Source organism: Mytilus galloprovincialis, chromosome 9 (assembly GCF_965363235.1).
Source record: "Mytilus galloprovincialis chromosome 9, xbMytGall1.hap1.1, whole genome shotgun sequence".
In the NCBI taxonomy this organism is placed as follows: domain Eukaryota; kingdom Metazoa; phylum Mollusca; class Bivalvia; order Mytilida; family Mytilidae; genus Mytilus; species Mytilus galloprovincialis.
The window spans coordinates 48,341,219-48,362,643 of record NC_134846.1 but is presented as its reverse complement, the minus strand read 5'-3'; the positions used below and the strand labels follow the sequence as shown (position 1 = coordinate 48,362,643).

Here is a 21,425-nt window from a genome sequence, read left to right as displayed (position 1 = left end):
ACAAGCACTTGACTTAACAAATTAACATATATTACCTGAAAGTATCTGAAGTTGTTCTATTTATAGTTTGAGGCTACTCAGTTGGTATCTTCAAAGTTTGGGACATCAATATTTGTACATCTTATTTGTATGGAATATTTATTTTACCATTTGAATATTCATTGTCAAGTGTAATTGGAAACTGTATTGGATTGGATTGTTGAATGATTTTTTATCCTTTTAAGTAACGATTTTTTTTGTCTATTTCGATATTACCCATGTGAATAGGCTATAGCAATGTGACCTATATTAGAATCTAATAGGTCGGTAGACTATATATAACCGCATTTAAATTACGCCATTGCATCATCACTTCAAACAGAATAAGTCGGTTAAACCATGTGGTTGAATACAATTGACTGAACAGGTTGTTAACACTGTCAAATATAAATAAGGTCAAGCAACATTTTCGAAATGATAAGTTCATGTAAGCGTTAATTTTGTTACGAAATTTTAGTCATATTGATCCTCAAACATTAAACCGGTCGTGTACTAAGTTTGTGAATTATGTTGGCAGTTTTTTTGACATGCATTGTGACGTTTTATCGCATTCATTTTATATTAGAAAACTATAGCAGTTATATTAGAAAAGTATCGCATTAATAATTTTTTGATATTAAAAACATATCACTATTACATTAGACAAACATCGCATTGATATAATAAACTATAGCAGTATCTTTGACTTTATATAGGGGATTTTGGCTAAGCAAACAATTAAATTAATCTCAAATGCATTCCACTGGATTTGCTGCATGATATTTATAGAATATGTACATCTACAAATGATAAATCGTGCATTTATGTTTCATTTATTCAACAATTCAATTTTCTCGTTTAAATACACCTTGCTTGTTATTATATAAATTAATTTATGGAAATTATACAGCAGACGTATGTCGTGTTAAATGTCACCCCGTTTTAAGAAAAGAGTCATTACTTTATACCGAGAAATCTGCATTTCTTCGTACAAATGCTAACATTCGTCTGAAATTTCCCACAATGCAACTCGTTAATATAAGGCAATATCGCTCGATATAAGAAACGTTTATATCGATTCGCTTCTTCCATAGACTGAAAAACTATATATTTGAAAATTGACTTTTCTGCAACAATTTAGATGAATACTTATATTCATGTCATCAAATTGACTATATAAACTCATTACTAAGGTGGTATGGGTGTCTTACGCACCTATTTCAATTGTTTTGTCCATTGAATTTAATTTTTATTATCCCCTTCTTCATAAAAAATCAAAATCAGGAACGTGAAAAATTCAAAAAAATGAAATGCACATGCGTATATAATAAAAATATTTTACGCACAACAAGGGGATATTTGTTTAAATTACGCTTGCAAATGAGATCTTTAAATATGAACGTTTTCATGTAATATTAATCACAGGTTACATAGTTGATAAAAGAGGGGCAAAAGATACCTGAGTGCCTTTCAATTTCATTGATCGAAAATAGACTGACAACGCCATGGATAAAAAAAGAAAAAAAGACAAACAGACAAATAATAGTACACAAGACACAACATAGAAAACTGAAGACCCTACTAAAAACTGGGATGATCACAGGCACCCGACATTTGTTGCTCATGTTATTACAAACCCGGTAAATAAGTAAGAGATAAGTATTTTGAAGGACAAGCAATTGAAATAATAACACTGAAAAGTTCAAACATTATCATCTGAAAACCAGGAATGTGTAAATACATCGAAACGATCGAGTAAATATTCCATAAAACAAAATCATCTAGCACATAGGTCGAATTGCATCAGTAAGTTATAATATGATTTTCTTTCTATATTATTTACTCTCTTTTTTTTCAAATTACTTAAGCAGCAGCTTCTTAGTTGAGGATATCTCTAGGAGTTAAATGTCAAAGAGTAGTGGTGTCCACCTGGAGATAAATATTAAATGGATTGTTCTTCAAAAAATTGTGGACAAGAGAAATTTTATTTCAATGCATTGGTAACTTTTCCATACATTACTCGTATTTTACCAGGAATGTCATATTACTTGTTTACAAAAAATGCATTTTTATGTAGAAATTGTCAAAATGTTAAGATTGGACGTATAAAAGAGGGGCGAAAGATACCCGACTGTGCAAGGGCTGTATAGCCAGTCAAGTTCGTTTAAAAATTCCATATATCAGTGGGACAGTCTAACTCATACATTGAAAATAAACTGACAACAGACAAATAATAGTACAAAAGACACAACATAAAAAAATAAAGACTAAGAAACACGAACCCAACCAAAACCTGGGGTGATATTAGGTGCTCCGGAAGGATAAGCAGATCCTGCTCCACATGTGGCACCCGTCGTGTTGCTCATGTTATTACAAACCCGGTAAATAGTCTAATTCGGTAGGTCATTTTCGTGGTTCTATTAAGACAGAGCAATCAGTAATATTGTGTATGTTATCCGATGACTCGTTTTGGGAAAACTTTATACTCTATTTATACTCTATTCGTGTTAACGTATCTGATTGATGTAGAACCATAATGTCACAAAAGAATACTTGTTCCTAGTTATGAATTTATCTTCTGTGGATTAATAACTATTGACAGCAGTCTAGATTTATAAGATTACAATGAATACGTCCCAATTATTCAATTTGATTGATTGATATTTTTACACACATGACTTTTCCTATAAATGTCCTATTACGTATTTAAAAAATAAAATGATTTTTTATGTAAGACGTTCATTCTAACAAAATTTTGTTTTAAAATCAGTCATAATGTCGACATATAATCCTTTTCGTTTGTGGAGAAATCCACACTCTACTCGTGTTGAGCAAACAACATTCAATCAATTAACAAATCGTTATCTAACGAATCCTATCCTTATCCCGCACTTTCTTATTCCAAGTTACTTTTTACATTACGTGCCAACTTCCGTACAGCCCTATTTCTTTAATTTTCAACCTTACCTCCACCAGAAAAAAGTTTAAAAGGTATATATTTATCTATTCTTTTTAATAAGATAAATGCCGTTTCCAAAAGTACAAATACGAGTAATTTTACTTTGCATGTACAATTAAATACTAGATAGCTTTTTCTAAGCTTTGTCTAGATTATATATTTTTCCAAATTTTTCCCGCTTTTACGCCCGTCAAAAACCAATCACACTTGCCTTACTGTCCATTTTCATTTATTTACCCTTACTTTTAAATGTGGTAGGGTTGATAACCTATGAACAGCAAGTTAACTTAAAATATTGGTGAACTCTGGGTACCTAAGGTTAAATAATGATAGATGTAATGCTCACAATTTTCATCCATAGGAATCTTAGGACGCCATCATAGTAAAACTCAAGTATATATGAAATAAGTACGCATTAAATTTGCACGCAAATCTTAGGTTTTATTACCCAGTGAGTGATTTTAATTCGCCATGAGTAAATCTAATTCTCAATGTGTCTTTTTTAACCAATTTAATCTCAGATCATTGTTATTCTGATGTTTTGTAGAAAATGGTTTTAATATTGGACATGTACAAGATTTGACAAAAACAGCTTGCCATAGATTTATGATTGTCACCTTGGAATCTTCTTCTTTTTTCATACCAATCAATCATGTGGCCACTTAAATATGATCCCTATTTAAGTTAAACTCAAGTATGTATGAAATAAGTGCGCATTAAATTTGCACGCAAATCTAAGGATTTTATCACCCAGTGATTGATTTTAATTCGCCATGAGTAAATCTAGTTCTCAATGTGTCTTTTTTAAACAATTTATTCTCAGATCATTTTTATTCTAATGTTTTGTAGGAAATTGTTATAATATTGGACATTTACAAGATTTGACAAAAACAGCTTGCCATAGATTTATGATTGTCACCCTGGAATCTTCTTCTTTTTTCATACTAATCAATCATGTTGCCACTTAAATATGAACCCTATTTAAGACAACATTTTTTCTGTCATTATATGATACGCGGAAAACAGTATTGACCTTTTAAACATTGTTTGATAAAGGATAAAAATAACTGAAGTATCGGTCTGATTTGGTATATCATTTGAAAAAAAACCATCATTGACTATAAAGCTTTTACCTTATAAAACAGCTTGGACAGGATGAATTGTGGATTATATCTCCATTTTTTTGGATTGCTAAATATTTTAAGTCTTGCTGGTGGTAGTTTCTCTGGTTTGTATCTTATAATGTTCATTTTTTTCTAGATTTGAATATTTAAACAACTGTGAAATAAGCATTTGGTCAGCTTTGATTTAATATTGTCTAAATTAACGGTTGAAAAAAAACCGTTTTTTTTTAGAAGAAGATAACAGTCTTAATTATCCTTTTTTAGAATTCGAAAAATTTCTTCATCGTGCATGTACTTAAATTCTAAACGATATAACAATTGGTTTTAATTTTAATCATTATCGACAGATAATTCGATGACTATGTTTTTTATTTACTACTTCGAATTCTAATATATAAGCAGACAAAAATAATCTTAAAATTACTCTTTTTTCTTTTTTTTCTTTCAAGTTTCTACTCTTCTTTATTGACCATATAATATATTTTCCCATAGAAACCTTTTTTGTCAAACGAATTGATGTTTTTATTCTATTCCTGTGTTTCTTATAATTGCATTTCCCTGTCTCTTTGATGTTTTAATTCATTCGAAGATCGTAGTGACTGACCTCTTCCAAAGAACCTGATTTTCAAGTCGATCGAATGAGATGTAAATGGCAGAGCTGTAAATATAAACTCCGTTACTGTACATACAATGTTCAGCGCTGGAGATAAATAGTCCAGGGCTTTACTTTAAATAAACGGCGATTGATTTCATATTGCTACAGAGTTTGTCTTTATAAACCGCTACCTACAGCGCTTGTTAAACTGTGAATATATCTGCTGTGCTAGACTTCACATTTGGAACGCTGGAGTTTTTCCTTCAAATATCGGAGCAAAAGGAGGAATTTAAAAAACGCAGAAAAACTCCGTCATGTTTTGTTTATGGAAAAGAATATGGCATATCCATCCAACATCAGTACATACACAGCAATAAACGAAAACAACAAACTTTAAGGAACAATGTTTTTATTACTGTTCTTTATCCGGCCCCTTGTATCGGTTTCAGAGGAGTTAAGATAAATCTTAATTGTGAATTGAAGGACAAAGCCATAAAATTAAATCTTGTGAAGAAATCTGGCATACAATTCAAACTTTTACTGTCGTTATTTGGCCCGACAATCAGACTGAACCAACAAAGAAACAATACAAACATATAAACATCAACTGAGCGTTATTTGACTTTACAAAATATTGTACTGTGTTGTATCTGTCATTTTATGAACCCTATTATGTGTCTATTTTCTATAAAATGTATTTAGTGTGTATGTAAATATTATTATATTGCCGCATTTGAATTAAAGTAGGTCATTTTAGATGTATATTGTCCAGTTTCGATGACATGTGTTATTTTTAGATTGTACGCTGGTTGCTGTTTCGTTTAGTTTAAAAGTCATGTCCTTTTGATTCTTTTAATTTATAAACATGAACAGACGCGTTAAATCATTTAAAACTTGCTTAGTAAAAATGTTATGTGCATGCAATAATCAATGGTCTGAACAACTAATGTTCAAACTTAGATCTTTTGTTCGATCTTTGATTTTTTTAGTTATACTGGTTTTTAATGTAACAGTTTACTAATTCAGTTTATTTATATAATCAAATTTTTTATCCTACCATGCGGATTTTTTCTTCATTTTTCTTCTGTTGTGTCACATTTTTGCAGGGAGAGGTTGTACAACTTGCCACGTGTCGGGAATATTAAGCGCTTGTATCTCACAAGAACGAATGTGTGATGGATACAAAGATTGTCGAAGTGGTGCTGACGAAAAACAGTGCGGTAAGTAGGTGTCGGTCTTATTTTAATATTTTTTGTAATACAGACGGCTACTAAGGTGGCTTGTAGTATTAAGGAATTAGATTCTGACATATGTTTCGCCTATTGTCAATAACTGTTGTTTTGTGCTTATTGGTATATTTGTTGAAGTATTGATGAACACGCTAGATATTTATTTACTCTTATTGAACTGGCAAATCATATCAGTTTACGTGTTTTATTCTATAGACATGTCCACAAGCCAAAAAGGCCGTAATCGAATAAACTCATCATAGATACCAAAATTGTACACCATACGCTCGTTTTGTTTACAAGACATGCTAAACTATCCCTTGTGCTAAGATTTAAGATTCTTATATAAAAAAAATTGCTTTATGCTATGGCGCTGGCAGTTTATTTTCTACCTATGAGTTTAATTCTCCCTTTGGTATTTTTTACCTCTCTGTGTGTTTACTCCTTCTGTGTGATCGGAGAACCTGTTATGATTTTATGTTTGAACTCATTTCATATTATCCGATCAAAATGTTTATGACCAAAAACAACACGTACATATTTGAAATATGCCTGAATAATGCAGGTATTTGTAATTTGTAAAATCTACATTTTATATTAACATGAATACAAATATACTTGTTAAGGTTTTCTTGAAATTTTAAAAACATACATTTTACTTTGTAAATCATCAATATTCATTACTTTAATTGTCAAAGTGAATCCATGAAAAGGGAAAATATAACAGTCTATCATTAAACGTTGCAAAGTGGAATATCTTGAGTTTATATTGAGCTTCGATTTTTCATACATTTTGAAGTTTAGTGAAATTTTTGTGTTTATTCGGGTAATCCAAACAGGAAATGTTGCCTTCAAGAAATCTGAAATCTTGTATCATCATTTTTTAAGTATGATATTCCTAGGTTATAGGTTTAATACTTTTCTTTTCCATAATTTTACTATTCAAGAATGATTGACAAAGAGAAAATTGATATCTGTATGGGTTATTTTGTTGGTTGATTTTCTAATTTGGTATGTTTTAAAAAAAAAAAGCAAACGCCTATGGTAGTATACATTGATATGGAATCGACATCCGTTATATTTTTTTTGTATGTTTTAGGACGTAATAGTAAATATTGTAAAGTGATACCTGCACATGATTCACTCCGAATAACATGTCAATACCCGAGATTTATTCAAATTGACGATGCCTGGTTTGATCATTATAGATATTGTTCAAGAAACAATGAAAGACAATCAGAACATTCGGATTCATTTCGCTATTGTAACAACCAACATCGGTGTCGAATAAAAGTTACAGGACAAATAAGTGCAAAAATAATGTATCACTGCAAGGGTAAGTAATGTTTAATCATGAATATTTAGCCAATGAATATTATTCAAAGATACAAACAACTTTTGCGTCAATTCAAAAAATAATTAACAGTAAGGTAGTTTGAGATGAGTTACATTATCAGACATTTTAACATATCCATTTTGCGTGCATGCTATGGAAAATCTTTCCATCTGTAACACTAAAATTTTGTCTAATTTTAAAACCTCATTTTTTTAAAACATCATTTTTATAGAAACATAATTTAATATTTCACTGCTTATATTTGAAGATATCTATTTTCGCGGCCAGATTAAAATTGGGTTTATATTGTATTAGAAATAAATGTACACTTGTGAATCATTCAAGTTTTATTTATGGAATAAATTATCTTACAGATACAAATATCGAGAGAACAAGACAAACGTCAGTGTTATCTAGGAAAACCTGGTCCAGTCCAATGGTTCCCAAATTGACCAATAAAACAGATCGATTACCAAAAGCACCGATAATAGTTTCGTCACCATCACACATTCATGGGAAAATAACAAATGAAAATGTATTAAAATTTCCCGCTACATCAGGTTTTCCAATTGAACATGCAACTTCAATAAAGACAAATGTAAACACAACACCAAAGTATAATTTCAAGATAAACAATACAAACTTTTTGGAACATATATTGAGTACCAATCACAATCACATACATAAGACAACAGGTGTATGCAATTATTGGGCTTTTAATAATCGTTTTGGAGTTTCAAAAACCGTGACTGAGGATACCATTCCAACTATTAACAACAATCGGAGACCTACATATGTGGCACATATCAACAAGACATTTATAAAACATGAATCAAAAACTGATAAGCGAAAACAGAAATCTCAAGGTTTGTAAATTTACTGTGACTTATTGAATACTAGTATTTTGTTAAGTTCAAATGCGTTTCATTTGCAACTTCCACTTAACTAGATATAGATATTGATATGAAGTTATGGAGATGTTATATCATTTTCAATATTATTAATAATATATAATATATTTGTAAGATAAAGGCAACACTATATGGAGCCTTACGGGCAACCCTAGGTCCCCCTAAAAAACTTATACCACACAGCAAGTAATAGAGAAACTAAAATTGATACAATCATTGGAAATATTTCAAAAGGGAAAACCGTCACCCAGGTTTAAATCACAACAAAAATCGAATAGACGTTTATGTCAACAAACGACGACAACTGGAATACAGAAATGGTGATTTCAGTGGATTTTTTTGTATTCATAAGCTAAAACTTGTAGATTTATACTTTTATTCCTTTTATTATGATTGTTAGTAAACAACATTTATACTTTGAAAATGTCATAATCGTTTTATTTAACTGAATTATTTGAAGATCTGAGTCAGTTCTTCTACACTTGAGATGGAACCCCCATACAATAATTTTGTACATAACTTGAATCATCATTTTACGGGAGTATTCTACAAATTTCATGCAGTCTTCATTATTCTGGGATTATTTTTCGTATTCTAAAATTCAAATGATTAATTCAGAAAACAACCGAAAATATGGACCGAAATTGAACACCGTTTATCATGTTTAGTGTAAAATACATTTTTGTACATAGAAAGAAAACTTAAGATAGTCATAGTTATTCAAAAACTTCCAAAACTGTTATTTGCATTTTTTTCTCGCAGTGGTGTATGCAAATGTAGATTGGAAGTAAAAAGAAAGATCGTTAAAAAACGATCTTGAACATATCAATACGACGAAATCGATTCATAATAGTCTTGTTCACGGAATATATATTTCCATTTCAGTAGCCCCTATTGCAGGGAGTGTAAGTGCAGTAATTTTTGTTATTTGCATTGTTCTTTTAATGGTTGCTGTTAGGTATGAAATTTCTATATATTAATTATTTTTTTACATAAATGTATATCAAATAAAAGAATAGAATTTTTTTTTTTAAATGTAAGAAGAAATTATGGTACAAATGTTAAATTGGTCAAAATATTTGTTGTGCTTGCCACATAATAATATTGCTGTGACTTACAAGTATGTGTCAAATGACCAATGTAGGTAAAAAATGTCAAATTCCACACGTTTATGACTCAAAATGAATTTAAAAATTATTTGTTTTCTGAACTGAAGAATCCAGATTACGATATTCTTTGTTCATTTAGTATTACAATTTCAAAGGTAGAATAAGGGATCGTATTACTCCTCATCCTTTCTCATTTGCACTGCCATCGTGACTGTAATAAATTATAAACAGACCTCGTTAAGTAACATGAATATGTAAGTTTGGAAACTATCCGAAGGTCGTATGACGAACGTAAAACATAGATGCAGGCACTCTTGAAAAGAAATGCATATTTAAAATAGACTTTCAATATAGATTACTTCAATGCCGCCTATCGTACATAATAGCTCTCTGGTGAACAGTTGTCTCATAGGAAATGATACCATATCTCATTGTGTTTATAAAGACCTATTTTTTTTATTTGAATATATCAATAATTAAGTAAAAATATGTAAGAAAAGGATTATGTTTCTCAATTATCGGATAGCTCCAAATATTTCTACGTATTTATACATCTTTAGTATTCAAATGTTAAGCCTTGAGCTTTTCTGGTGAAGATCAATCCGGAAAAGCGCCTCGGACGATCAAAACTAATCAAGTGTTTATTTGTTATTAACTTTCCAGACGGCACATGGTAAGAAGGAACATCAGTACAGGCAAAGATAGGACAACAAAGTCAACTTCAAAAAACAAGTGTCGAGAAGGTTCAAACTCTTTTGAAGGCCAGAATAATATTCCATTGTACAGCTCTGTTAACAAACTAACAAAAAGTGAACTTGGTAAAACGATGCCTCAGTCTATATCTATTTCAAACATTGGATATGATGAGGTCTGTGATTTCAATGTCCAGAATGAAGATTATGATCACATCGAACGGGTTGGACGTAGAGCAGATGTCGATATGGTGTATTCTCTGACAACGTATCAGAAAACAGAAGACGATTACGATATTTCTGGTAACTTCAATGAATCTCTGCGCAGTTATCAAGAAAACTCCATTTATGATTAATCTTATAAACAATAAAAAGCAGATTTATTTTAATATTTTCTTCTTTTCTCATACGAATCAGAATGTAAGAATATTCCTTTGATAGCTTTCACCTCTCTTTCACTGATGAGTCTTATGTAGACGAAACGCGCGTCTGGCGTATTGAATTATAAGGCTTGTACCTCTGGTAACTATTTCAGACATACAGCATAACTGATTATAAAAATCAAGCAACCCCACACAAAAATCTGAAAAAAAAACCGCTAAAAGAATGGCCAACTAGTAATTTGGGTTTTATTCTATCCTTTATCTTCTTGGTTAATGACTGTCTATGATGGCAGAATAGTAGATGACAATTCATCTACTTTCATGATGTTTCAACGAACATATATTTGTACAACAAGTAATGTCTGTATTCATTTGTCACTTTTGGGGGCATTTATGTTATGATTATCTTTGAAGAAACTGGCTATTGAAGTTACAATATTGCCATGATATTGAAATTATTAGGTGAAGGTGGTTTTAAAAAATGAAACATATTTTATTTAATGTTAATTTTCTCCTTGATAATATTTGTTTACGTTTCGGCAACAAAGTTTATCGACAGGTTATAGGAATCCCCATGGGCACTAATTGTGCCCCTTAAATATCAGACTTGTTTTTATAATGTTACGAATCACAGTTTATGACTAAACTCGGTAAAAACCCGTCGAAATTGCATTTAATTGATAAATTCAACAACATTTACCGTTATCTTGATGATATTTTTTCGTTAAATAATCAAGAATTTTCTCAATATACTGCTGAGATTTACACCAAGGAACTTACTTTGAATAAATCAAATTTATACGGTAATAACTGTCCTTGTCTGGATTTAGATATTTCGGCTTTAAAAGGGAAACTCCACAATAATATTTACAACAAAAGGGACGATTTTTCGTTCCCTATTGTTAATTTTCCATTTTTAGATGGTGATGTGTCTTTGGCACCATCTTACGGTGTTTTTATTTCACAGCTCGTTCGCTATGCATGCCCGTGTCTGTTGTGACGTTTTTGATTTTAACAAACGCAATCTATGTATTACTGGTAAATTATTAAATCAGGGATATCGTTACCATAAATTACTAAAAACCTTTACTAAATTTTTCCATAGATATAAAGATTTGGTTTTGAAGTTTGGTTGTACCTGTAGATTTATTTCAAACTTATTTCAAACGGGATAGCACATCCTCATTTTTACGGAAATGTTGTGAACCGTGCCTTGAAATTTAGAAATGATCCTTGTAAACTTATCGCTCCTTTAAATAAACTTATTCTAAAAGGTTACCAACTCAACACTGTAATAAGATCATTGAATATTGTTTTTATTGGTATAAATATTGATTTTTTTATCAATAATTTAAAAGCAAACTAAATATTGCTAGTTTGTTATATACATATACACATTCATGGATCTACAATTTGTCGATACCTGTAACTTGGCATTGCACAAGGTCATGTTTTTTTTCTCTGACTGATTATGATGTCTTTACACTAAATCCATTGGATGCTGGATGTGTACGGATTGATAGTTTAGTCTTAGGTGCATGATTTTTTTATTAGTTGTTAGGGGCTTTGAACTAGCTGTCAGATAACTGCGAATACTCTCAGATCTGTTCCTAGTATCTTTTTGTTGTCAGGATGTACAAGTACTCGGCCACGTCCACTTGTATTTTTGTCCATCTGATGAGTTAAGCCTTTTTCAACTGATTTTTAGAGTTCGTTCTTATGTTGTACTGTTATGCCACTGTCCCAGGTAGGGGGAGGGTTGGGATCCCGCTAACATGTTTAACCCCGCCACATTATTTATGTCTGTGCCTGTCCCAAGTCAGGAGCCTATAATTCAGAGGTTGTTTATGTGTTACATATATGTTTTTCGTTCATTTTTATACAAATAAGGCCGTTAGTTTTCTCGTTTGAATTGTTTCACATTGTCATATAGGGGCCTTTTATAGCTGACTATGCGGTATTGGCTTTGCTCATTGTTGAAGGCCGTACGGTGACCTATAGTTGTTAATGTCTGTGTAATTTTGGTCTATTGTGGACAGTTGTCTCATTGGCAACCATACCACATCTTCTTTTTTTATATTAATCTAGACGATAATTGTTACATCTTTCTTCCCATAAATGATACCTAAACTGATCTTTATCGAGTTAAATATTTTTTTGTGTTGAGCCACAATAATTCATATGTTTGGAAGTCAAACAAAACACACTGTTGATCACGAGGTACAAAATTCTTTTCATCATCCTGATATAGTAAATCTCGATTATCGATTTGGACTGAATTCCAATAGACCGAGTTTGTTATTACATTTTATCCACAACTTATCAATCATACATTTTATCTAGGAGGAAGAATATGATTAGATTACTACAATTGTAAATATTATTATTATAAACAAACGCAATTGCAACCGACTACATTCCTCATAAATAGCATTACAACCATGGATACAAGGACGTATTTTAGATTCGCTGCATCATATATTTTGATTAGCATTAATTCTGCTTCGATATACGGTATGTTCATGTCATTTACTTTAATCGTCCTTGGATTAAGGAAGACCTCCCTGTATTTCTTATATTAATTTTGATAAATTTCCGACACCATTCGAAATCTCTTAAAACAAATAGCTTCATATCAAAATTATCTTCGGTTTCCACTATTGAACAAACATAAACTATTGGGATTCAATTTTGACTTACCGAAATATAGTTCCTTATGAAATTATTTCCCCGACAACAGAAAAATTTTATGGATTTAACACCAAAAAAACACATATATGACGTACGGCAAACACCAACAATCACTGAATTACATTCTTCTCATTTTAGAAAAGGCACATTAGTATGCTAGTGGTGAGTTGTTATCGAAGGTACGAGGATTATAATTTAATACGGCAGACGCGCGTTTCGATTTACAAGACTCATCAGTGACGCTCAGATATGAATAGTTATAAAGCCAAACAAATACAAAGTTGAAAAGCATTTAGGACTCAAAATTCCGAAAAGTGAAACAGAACAACATAATAAGAGCAAACTACAAAAATGAGTTGACAAAGGTTCGGATCATCAAGCCAGTTATAAGCTTTACTTTTGCACATGACGATGATGTGTTCAAGATAAATTTCGAACACAAGTGTCGATATCCCTTGATTTGTTTTGTTTGCCACAGTGTGCATATATGTATCATTTATATCGTCCCCGGGGGTATCACCAGCCCAGTAGTCAGCATTTCGGTGTAGACATAATTATCAATTATTTGGTCATTTTTATAAATTTCCTGTTTACAAAACTTTGATTTTTTTCGAAAAACTAAGGATTTTCTCATCCCACGCATTGATTGCCTTAACCGTATTTGGCACAATTGTTGGGAATTTTGGATCCTCAATGCTCTTAAAATTTGTACTGTTTTGGCTCTATAACTATTTTAATATGAGCTTCACTAATGAGTCTTATGTAAACGAAACGCGCGTCTGGCGTATTAAATCAAAATCATTGTACCTTTGACAACTTATTATTACCGTTTTTGTATTTTCAACGTGTCTTTTTCATTTCCTTGTCGGTATATGATTACTTTAAATGACAGACTTATAAAGTAAAATCACAAAATTACTGAACTCCGGGGAAAATTCAAAACGGAATGTTCCTAATTAAATGGCAAAATCAAAAGCTCAAACACATCAAACGAATGGGTATAAGTCTAAACGGAGATGAGATATATTTCATGATTAGAAATACGGGAACCTAACGCCACATACAGGACTGGTGTTTATACAATATGACAGCAAGTACTAAAACTTGATAGTTTAAAGTCTAAAAATGTTGAGAATAAGTTAATCTGAAAAATCAAAGATATCCTATAACTTATTATTTTAAACCATTATTTAAAAAAAACAATAAACTAGTTTATAACAAAAAAAATATTTTCTGTTTTCTTAAAGCGTTGGTTGTTTTTATCATCTCCTTCATGGTTTGTCATACTAAGACTTTTTATAGACCACTGTATGGTGTGGGTTTTACATATTTTTGAAGGCCGTATGGTTATTAAGAATTGCCGAAATCTCTGTCATTTGGTTCTTATAGAAAAAAGTAAAATCACAAAAATACTAGACAGTTCAAAACGGAAAGTCGTTAATCAAATGATGAAACACATCACGCGAATGTACAACAACTGGAAAGTTGTCTCATTGGTAATCATATCACTGCAAAACATTGTCTGTTCGTAAAATAAACAGTCATATTTTATTTTAAAATAGCAAATAACTAAAGGAAACATTATTACAACGTGTACCTGAATAAGCATTGGAAATTGCAAAGATACATGGTTCTGTTCTGTTGGGGTGGGGGGGTTGTAGGGGGGCCGTGGATCCAATTGTCCTGCGTGAAAAAAACACCAGATAAACGTTTAAGATAAAATGCACCAGTTTCGCTGTTTGGGGGTCACTGAGTTTCGTGGCGATGGTATTGATTATCGTTTGATTCATTAAGGTACACTCAATGTAATGTGACGAGGAATCAAAGTATGTGTATACTTTACATGAGCAAAGAAGTACTTTTAAGAGGAACGGAGTTAAGATTACTTAAGCCGCCACCTCGTGTAGTATTTATAACGCAATATGATATGCAACGTTTTTGTTTTACAGAATATGAAGTAACGTCCACACATCAAGTATCAACAATTGGCTCAAGGACAAACAACGCATTGACCTTTCCTTTTACAGTACACGCCAAGAACACGAGTATTTTGCATATTTCAACATCCAGTTACGAACCTGCCAGTGTTGTATCTGTACCAATTTATCAAAACCAATCTGAGTCCAGCATTAATAATTCTTCCGTTCATGTTTCAAACATAACTTTCGCACATCATAATGAAACTACTGGTTCCACTAATAAAAGACATTCAACGTTGATAACTGGTATGTCTACAATAGGTGCATCATATCATATTTTTTATATATTGAACTATTAAAAAATAAAAGCACACACGATTTATACATGCAAGATATTTCTTAAAATGTTCAATGTTTTTGTGAAACTTTATTACTTTTTTTATCTTAGCGTCACTAATGAATCGTTTGTAGACGAAACGCGCGTCTGTCGTATCAAATTGTAATCCTGGTACCTTTAATAACTAATTATAACAGTTGTATTACAAGAAAATAAAGAATTGTTATTTGATATCTAAAAAGGACAGTTAAATATGTGATGATCTAAAAATATCAACTAAATATAATGAAGTTCTTCTAAGGAAGAAGATTTTCGAAAGCAATTTTGGAAACCGATCAAGATGCACTTAACTCAGTACAATTTATTTTGCTCAAAATGATTTTGTTTTTAATTTCTTTTAAAAAAAATAGCGTGTTAAGTAACCTATATTCTTCGTTACATAAACATTTCCTAAACTAACTTCCATGTCATAGCTAGTGTAAATATTTTTTGAATTGTAGCAATCATAGTGAGTATTATCGCCATCCTTTGTATAGTTGGATTGGTATATTTATACAAGAGGTATGTACATTTGTACATCTATTTGGTTCTGTAAAAACAGATGTTATTAAAATAGAGAGCTAACAAAGTATTAAATAAAGGCAACGGTAGTATACTGCTATAAAGAGAGCAACTTTATCAAGAAATATAAAAGAGTCAAAATCAAGAATCTGTATTATTAAGGACTTTCAATGCCACTGGGGTAAAGCTGATGACCGTAACTGCATTCACGGTCATCCCAAGATGTCGGATGAAAAATTAGGTCAGTTTCTGTATTGTCTGTTAAAGTGTTTCTATATCATTTTTTTTACAAATCATACATTGAAACGATGTAAATTTATAAAAGAATCACTCGAAAATCACTAATTACTTCCGAGAAATGTGCATGAAACGGGAAATTCGATTTGAAAAAATCGTTAAGATGACCGTAAATTATAATCAGAATATTTTCAAGATGACCGTAACATAAAACAAGGCTGACCGTGATTGGTAAAAAGATGACCGTAACTTGTAAAGGATTACCGTAATTTGTAAACACTGACTGTAATTTATATAGGACGACCGTAACTTTTATAGGATGACCATCAATTCTAAGAAATATCCGTATTGTATTCAAAGCTTTTTTGTTGAGTTTGTCGATCTCAATAGGGGCTCGGTTAGCGGATATAAATATGTTTCATCAATTTCTTTTTTTAAACTATAATATAATTGGCCATATTTAAGATTTATAACAATGATAGTAAATTGCATATTTCTCGTAAACAATGAAATATTTATTGATATCGACGTTAAAATTTTAACACAAATGGATAGCGATACGACGAAAATTTGAAGAAACATGAATGTGTCCCCAGTACACGGATGCCTCATCTACACTATCATTTTCTATGTTTTGTGGACTTTGAAAATGGGATAAAACTGTAATTTGGCATTAGAATTAAAAAGATCATACCATAGGGAAAATGTGTACTAAGTTTCAATTTTATTTAACTTGAAGCTGGACAAACGGACAAACAAACAGACGAACGGACGAACGTACGCACAGACCAGAAAAACATAATGCCAATAAATGGAGCATTAAAAACATTAATAATACATACGAATATTTGGTAATCGAGCCCATGTGTATGGTTCCAGAGGAAGCTGATTAAAATCTTAATTTGTCTTGATATATGCAGGCGGAAACACTTTTGAAATAGAACAAAAGAATAAAAGCTCTGTGTTTATCGAGAAAGCGATAAATGTTAACTGTAATGTTTGATATAGTAACAAAATTTTAAAAAGTTAATAGAAACAAATAAAACGACGATTTTCTTATTTAAAAAACACCTTTCGCATAAGTTTTCAATGTATCTATTACATAGTAATGCAAAACAATAAGATATCAAGTCGACGACATGGTTCTTATCGGGGCCTTTTATAGCTGACTATGCGGTATGGGCTTTGCTCATTGTTGAAGGCCTTACGGTTACCTATAGTTGTTAATGTTTGTGTCATTTTGGTCTTTTCTGGATAGTTGTCTCATTGGCAATAATACCACATCTTCTTTTTTATATATAGTATCTATAAGTTGGATGTAGAAAATGCATAACCTCCGGGGTTTTTTTTTATCACGGACGGAGAACATATCAATCTTTTAGTTCAGAAAGTTTCGTGTCTGCCCTTCCATTATGTGAATCAAGAAAAAATTCCCCAAAACAGGTAACGATTGTATCGAAAAGAGAACAATCGAGTGCACCTATTTATGTTGGGGCATGTTTGGGGTGTATATTTGTCTTTAAAACGTACAAAGCAGGAGTATTTTATATAGCATCTCGCTTCAGATTCTATCATTATTATATATCAAAGCTACAAGTTGACTTTATAACGTAAAAAAATTACAGTACGAAAAGATGAAACATATGGGTCAAGTGAGATACCTATCTAATGAATCACAAAAACAGAGTAGGTGTGTTCGAATAGCTATTTTTTCTAAAAGTACTTGACGACAGTCTTTTAATTTGGATGATGAAAATGGATATCTTCGAAAAAAATATGTGTGTGATAACTAGGGTTTATAATCTTCAACCACTGAAAATGTTTAGTCTGCCCTTCCACGAAATATTTAATTAGATTTTTTTTAAATGCTTAAGAATTTTTAAAATTTCCATCTGACATCCGATCAGACAATATTTTTAAGTTGAATCAATGCAGACAAGATCATAAACTAATGCTCATTAGCTAGTAGATACATTTGTCTTTTAAAATATAACTGACATATAACGATCGATCGTAATGGTGCTATGTGGATAAATTTATCAGTTTTCAAGAGCAAAATTGGCAGATCGTCATCCCTACAATGGCTTCCATTTCTACGATTGTGAGCATGAACTGGCGTAATGGGGAGATAATTTTGAAGAAGTAGAATCCTGACTGTATGAATTACATTTCTGTATATTTACAAATTGACAACGTTCCGCCTTGTGATACGCTTTTCGTACAATACTATTTTAAGGATCTACTTTGCTGGAGCTCACCTTCACTAGTTTATTCGAATGATATTTTCAAAATATTTCTGTTATTTTATTTGCACGACAAAATGAAAAACGATATAATATCAATGGGTGTACATGCAATTTTTTGGCATTTTTAAAAAAGTGTATTTATTATATGTCATTAAAAGGAATCCCAGAAACAAAACAAAAAATCTTTTGTCGAGCAGTTGAAGGCTGTGCACCGCATTTTTTTCATTATGCTTGTAAGGTGTCATTTTATCGCGCTTTTGTAGCATGTTTTCCCTTCCTGTTCATTTGCATGTCTTTTGGCAAATTCATTTTAAAAATTAAACCCTCTACTGTAAAAAAGATACATATGGTAATCTTTGCATTTGAAGCACGTCTTATTTTCTTCTACCTATAGGATAAAACTCTCATATTAATATGTGTATACCAACACGATTAATCATTTGATACAAAAAGATAGTTATATAAATACGGATATTTCTTAGAATTGAGGGTCATCCTTTAAAAGTTACGGTCATCATTTACAAATTACGGTCATCTTAAAAGCAGTTACGGTCAGCCTTGTTATGAATCGCTGATTCTGTTACGGTCATCTCGATTGTGATTTACGGTCATCTTGGCGATTTTTTCAAATCGAATTTCCCGTTTCATGCACATTTCTCAGAAGTAATTAGTGATTTCCGAGTGATTCTTTTATAAATTTACATCGTTTCAATGTATGATTTGTAAAGAAAATGATATAGAAACACTTTAACAGACAATACAGAAACTGACCTAATTTTTCATCCGACATCTTGGGATGACCGTGAATGCAGTTACGGTCATCAGCTTTACCCCAGTGAATGCGTATAGAGGGAAAACTATTTCTAAATAAATCATGACGTATTATTACCGTAATATTTTCGCGAGTAATTTATTTTCACTGCTTTCGCGAGTAGCAAAAAACGCGAATATATTTCGTTGACCATATAAAACTTATTTAGTTCCTTATTTACAATTTCAAGTAAATTTGTTTATTTTACAATTTCAAGTAAATTTGATTATTTTACTATTTCAAGTAAATTTGAAAAACGCGAAATGGGCTAGAAGGGCCGTAACACGAATTAAAGATTCGTGAAAAATAGTTTTTTTACAGTAGTCGATGGTGTTGAATAAATGTGGCATATTGATTATTGAATCTCTAGCTCCTTATCAAACAGAAACGGAATGTTGGACATAGGAAACTTCCTGATACAGATTTAGCATTAACTTGACGTAATTTTGAAATGTTATTGTAATAATTTCAGGAAATATAATCCGACATGGTGTTCAAAGGCTGATACAAATTCAGCAATGTCTATTCAAGACAGGACTCAACAGAAAGACGAACATGACTATATGACAGTGTATGACATAGATGCCCCACAACATGAAAATCCGTCGTTTGTCATTGAACAGAACAAAGATAAAAACTATGACAAATTAAGAAGACCAGACCAAGATACTAATAACTATGACAAATTGCAAGAAAGTACATCACAAAAATACGAAAATTCGGCTAAGGAACATAAATTGAATACAGATCTGGCTAACCAATTACAGGAAAGCTTAAAATATGAAAATGCAGAAACAAATGCAACGAAAGACTTTAAATCACAAAGCAATCTTGGAGAAAGTATTGCATCAAAGTTATACGAGTCGATTGACAATTGCAATTCAGATTCTTTGACGGAGTCAACGCCTTATGCATATATTGAATGAAAACTTTCAAATTGGAAACGAAATCGTCAAGGTGAAAAAGGAAAATTCGATTTGTTTGATTCGGGTTTTTTTTACTTCGTATAATGTATGTTAATACATGAATACAACCGGCACAGTATTTGCGTCAAGCAGAGTTATCTAGCCCGATAATAAAGGTCAATTTACTTAGTGACTATATTAACCAAAATAAACTTTCGCTTTTACTTTAATCGGTTATTCACACATTTATAATGTTATCTTTTTCACCAGATTATGACTTTATGCATGTTATGTCCATAATTTAGGGAAATATATAACGAAACCCTAGGAATAATACAATTTTTAGACTAATAAAAAAAAATCGAAAAGTTACCATCATGGAAATAACGGAATTAACCATAATTAAGAAAGAAATTTCCTTAAATTAATATTTTTACGACTTAATTTGGGAATTCTAACAATTAGGTTTAAAGAATGAAAACTAACACTTTGAACCTTGAATTTTTAAATCAATGTATTTCATTTTCCATACTAGTAACTGTTATTTAATAGTCGCAGGATGATAATAACTTCTCGAACGATGTTGCCCGTTTTTTACCCTTCATAAGTCTGTGTATCTGAACACTGTAATTGAACAAAATCAGTATTTACTCCAACATATTTTCCCAAGCTGCAGGTTTTTTTACTTGTGTATTCACTGCATGTTTAAAAGATAGCAGAAAAGGTAAAATGTCATCATACTTATTCATATCTATGGTCAAATAGTATAATACAATTACTTCAGGTGAATGTTCGTGTAGGATCTGGGCCTGAGAAAGTGGTGAAAATTCTATTAAGTCAATGTACCATTATCCCTATGGCATAGGAAATGTGACTGTTCATTTTACTGTCTTTTTATTGCCGAAATTAGTCCATCACCTAACACATGAAAAATCAAAATTTAAACAAACTAAAGAACATAAAGAAATTGATGCAATTGATTTTCATCATACATATGACATTTCGTTATAATACATTGTAATATGTTGTGCTTCAATTATGTATTCAACTCTGAATGTTATAAAAAAAAAATTGAACAAAGAAATTAAAAGGGAGTTGTCATCTAATTTCTAAAACAACTAAAACATGTTGCTTACGTAATATACATGCACAAAATAGACAATCAAATATTTTTGTGTTTCCAGTCTTTATAGATATGAAAATACTGCATGCTGATGTGTAAAAATAAGGTAGCATGCAGGACTGGTTTATTTTTCATTAACACAAACTGTGAACCAATTTCCATGCGAGATTGAACAAAGCTTGGATGCTAACTCTTTTTTTTTCCTTAAATTACAAATTAAAACAGCTTTTAACATTTTG

General features: G+C 31.3%; 1 protein-coding gene and 1 long non-coding RNA gene across 2 annotated transcripts; both read left to right on the top strand.

Moving 5' to 3' along the window:
* The first annotated feature begins 4,071 nt into the window (after window positions 1-4,071).
* Window positions 4,072-10,362, top strand: LOC143046931 (uncharacterized). Its single transcript, XM_076219975.1, has 6 exons — window positions 4,072-4,205; window positions 5,803-5,916; window positions 7,025-7,261; window positions 7,636-8,127; window positions 9,058-9,130; window positions 9,945-10,362. Exons 1-6 carry the CDS (start codon window positions 4,133-4,135, stop codon window positions 10,327-10,329), a joined length of 1,374 nt encoding a protein of 457 aa, XP_076076090.1. The 5' UTR covers window positions 4,072-4,132; the 3' UTR covers window positions 10,330-10,362.
* Window positions 10,363-12,737: 2,375 nt separating this feature from the next.
* On the top strand, window positions 12,738-21,187 carry LOC143045175 (uncharacterized). The gene is made up of 4 exons (XR_012968896.1): window positions 12,738-12,870; window positions 14,997-15,272; window positions 15,804-15,864; window positions 19,631-21,187. It is a non-coding gene; the product is annotated as an uncharacterized LOC143045175 (long non-coding RNA).
* The last annotated feature ends 238 nt before the right edge of the window (window positions 21,188-21,425 follow it).